Source organism: Morone saxatilis, unplaced genomic scaffold (genome assembly GCF_004916995.1).
Source record: "Morone saxatilis isolate NCDOM2014 unplaced genomic scaffold, NCSU_SB_2.0 Contig10, whole genome shotgun sequence".
NCBI classification, from domain to species: Eukaryota; Metazoa; Chordata; class Actinopteri; family Moronidae; genus Morone; species Morone saxatilis.
The window spans coordinates 17,298,031-17,301,032 of record NW_023339652.1 but is presented as its reverse complement, the minus strand read 5'-3'; the positions used below and the strand labels follow the sequence as shown (position 1 = coordinate 17,301,032).

General features: G+C 39.7%; 1 protein-coding gene across 1 annotated transcript in view; it reads right to left on the bottom strand.

Annotated features, from left to right (window-relative positions):
* The window catches only part of mkln1 (muskelin 1, intracellular mediator containing kelch motifs), a gene marked incomplete at its 3' end in the record, with an annotated part of 22,815 nt that overhangs the window by 14,860 nt on the left and 4,953 nt on the right, over nt 1-3,002 (bottom strand). Inside the window, 2 exon segments of the mRNA XM_035679250.1 lie at nt 1,303-1,412; nt 1,528-1,616. Coding sequence (XP_035535143.1) covers nt 1,303-1,412; nt 1,528-1,616 — 199 coding nt within the window.

Below are 3,002 nucleotides of genomic sequence, written 5' to 3'. Positions count from 1 at the left end.
AAAAGAGAGAGAATCCGAAAACGTAAATCTCTGCCATTCATATGCAAGATATCCATTTCATCTGTGATGGAAGAAGACTGGAGCTAGAGATTGAAACCATAAACTCATTAGGAAACGGTTACTGAGTTCCATAAATCAAGTGAGAAGTTGGCTTATTTCTCCTAAGACTCAATACTATCAGCATTTTTCGCAGCCCATAGAGCTGCCCCTGCTGGCCATTACATAGAATGCATGTTTAAGACACATTCACAGCCCTGGAAGCTCTGTATGTCCACTAATTATAAACTGTCAACTTTCTGGATATCTGCTGGCTGCACCGGAAGCCTTGAAACATTGGCTGTTGTGCCTAGATGGTAAATCGTTGTTAGACAATAGCCAATAAATTCTAAGATGGATGAAAATAAGACCTGAGTTGTAATAAACTGGGTTTGTCCTTTGGCATTGGCACTGATGAAATTAAGAAGTTTGGCATGCTTTGTGATGGGAAGTTACATTCTCTTATTTCACTTTGTGCATTTGCAATCACACTTGGAAATAACATTCCTTTATTGTGAAAATGTATAATGTGTGTGTGTCTGTCTATGCTTAAACTGTATGTTTATTATTTTGGATGCAGGTCTTTCTTGAAAACAGAGATCCCAAACTGAATGAGACTACATGTTCAATAAGGTTGTGCTTAACTCGTATCAGCATGAAAACCCAGCCCTACTAAAACCTCCTCCTTTAGAGCTACGTCTCTGTTTGTTATTTGCAGGATTGTAATTCAATCCCACTACAACAAACTGACCTAGAAACAAAGCATTCATTTTGCCTTAAGTTACATGATGCTTGGAAAGTGTAGCAAAACATGAACTGGGGTTTAAAACTGCAATTTTTAACGATGCAGTGAATCCTGCTATCAAAAAATGACAGGCAGAGTTCAGATTAAGTTCATCTTGATCGGCTGAATTTGTAAAAAGGAACTAAAACTGGGAGCATGGCATGACAAATTAATTACTTTTACAATTTTTACAATTTCTGATTTGTCTGTAATTAAACCAAGATACCAGTTTACAAAAATGCAGCAAACTCAATGTCTTCACACTAGTTTGAAGAAAGAAAAACTGTTGGTGTGTTTTAATCTTTAGTGGCCTCGTTCAAGGACATCTGTCTTGTTAAGGGACACCTCAGAGGTACTTGTTGCAGAAGTTAAGTTCTCCTGCCTGCTGATTAATCCATCTAATTACAGATTCAGGCCTGCTGGATCTCTAATCCACTCTTCCAGTCTGCGCTGTAACCCCCAGGCTACCGCCAGGTGCCTACCTTGCTGTACCAGTTAAGGCAGGGCTGCACCACGTCAGGATCTTCGATACCGTGCAGCTCAATGTACCAGATGCTGAAATTAAAACTAGGACCCCAGGACATCAGAGGCACTGAGACACAGAGCAAAGATGGAGAGAGAGGGAGGAAAAACAGTGTAAAAATATTTACCATGTATCCAAGACCAACAGAAGCCACGGGCACTTGACACACCACATCTGCTCTCACCTATTTTGACAAATCTGCAGGGAAACATCTGTTCGTCAATCTTGTGCTTTAAGGTGAACGTTTCCTTGTTGTAGTCATTCTTAAGGCCACTGGAAGAGAAGGAAAAGCTGCTTTACAAATTGTATTCCTGCGCTGAGATGCCAAATGCATCCATATGCTGGTTAATTTTGGGTAGTTGTCCAAATCTGGCAGTCAACCAAACTTCATCTGCCAGTTTGGCAGCAACAGGCAGTCTGGTAATGAAACTGGAGAATTAACTGGATGGTGTGATCCACCAGTTACTGAGAGACCGTTCCCACACTGATTGCAGGTGTTTCAGTTTCCATATAGTGTTGAGGAAAAAGTAAAACACAGTATCAACATCTACCTGTGTACTGTATGTATGAGCAATATATTCTATAAATGGCAGCATGTTACAATGGTCAGATATCACCACAGCTGGCACATAAATGTAAAAAATACAGCAGAATTTAAATGTGTTAATAAAAACATTTCCCACAATACAGTTTTTCCAGGAATGTGTGATCTTGTAACAAAAAATGTAATGTAAATTCAACCAACTCCAGCTAAACACTGCAGTTTGCCCGATTCCCATAACATTTCTGTACAAAACTCAACATGGAAGGCTTGTACATTTAGCTCATCATAAAAACCATCTCAGAGCTATTGATGCACCGATCCAACCTTCCTCCAGATTCCCATACAACAACTCCGATATCAGTTTCCGATACACAGTACCAATCTGACACCTGGCATTCAGTGCTAATGAAAGTCAATATTGTGCACTAGGGATTGCTGTGTCAATACAAATTGAGTCGTCTGCCCCCTATGACTGAATGTAACCAATAGCGAAAACATAGAAACTGTGTTTAATGTGCATCAGTGACATGTAATCAACAGCCCACCCACTTTATACAGGCCTTTTCCACTATAAACCTCCAACTTGCAAATTAATTTGTAGCTATTAAGGCTGCCCCCCAGTAGTCGACTAAACGTCAACCCACTTTCAAACTCTGCATCTGCTGCATCTGCTGCATCTCTTTACCAAATCATTATTGCTTTTGCCGTTAGCATTTAACAGGCGGCTGATAAAATACACACATAAGAATTTTGATTATTAAATTAGTATCATATCCATGGGATGACTAGTCAACTCATGACTTTAATTAATGACTACTATTCAATAGGGAAATCTGTAGTCAGGGGCAGCCCTAGTAGGTACTGTAACAAGTTGTGCCTTTGTTTCCACTGTTCTGTTCTTGGATCGTACTAAAACCAAGTTTCAGGTACTCCAGAGATGGATCCTGTCACAATAACTACTCTTGTTGGACGGCATATTGTCCCACAAATAATTTCCATATTATTGCAATTTAAGAGCATTTTATGCCACTGATACAATGATAAGCATAATAATGCCCTTTCAAAGAGTAGAGTTGTTCCGATTCCGATACCAGTATCGGAAATTGCTCCGATAC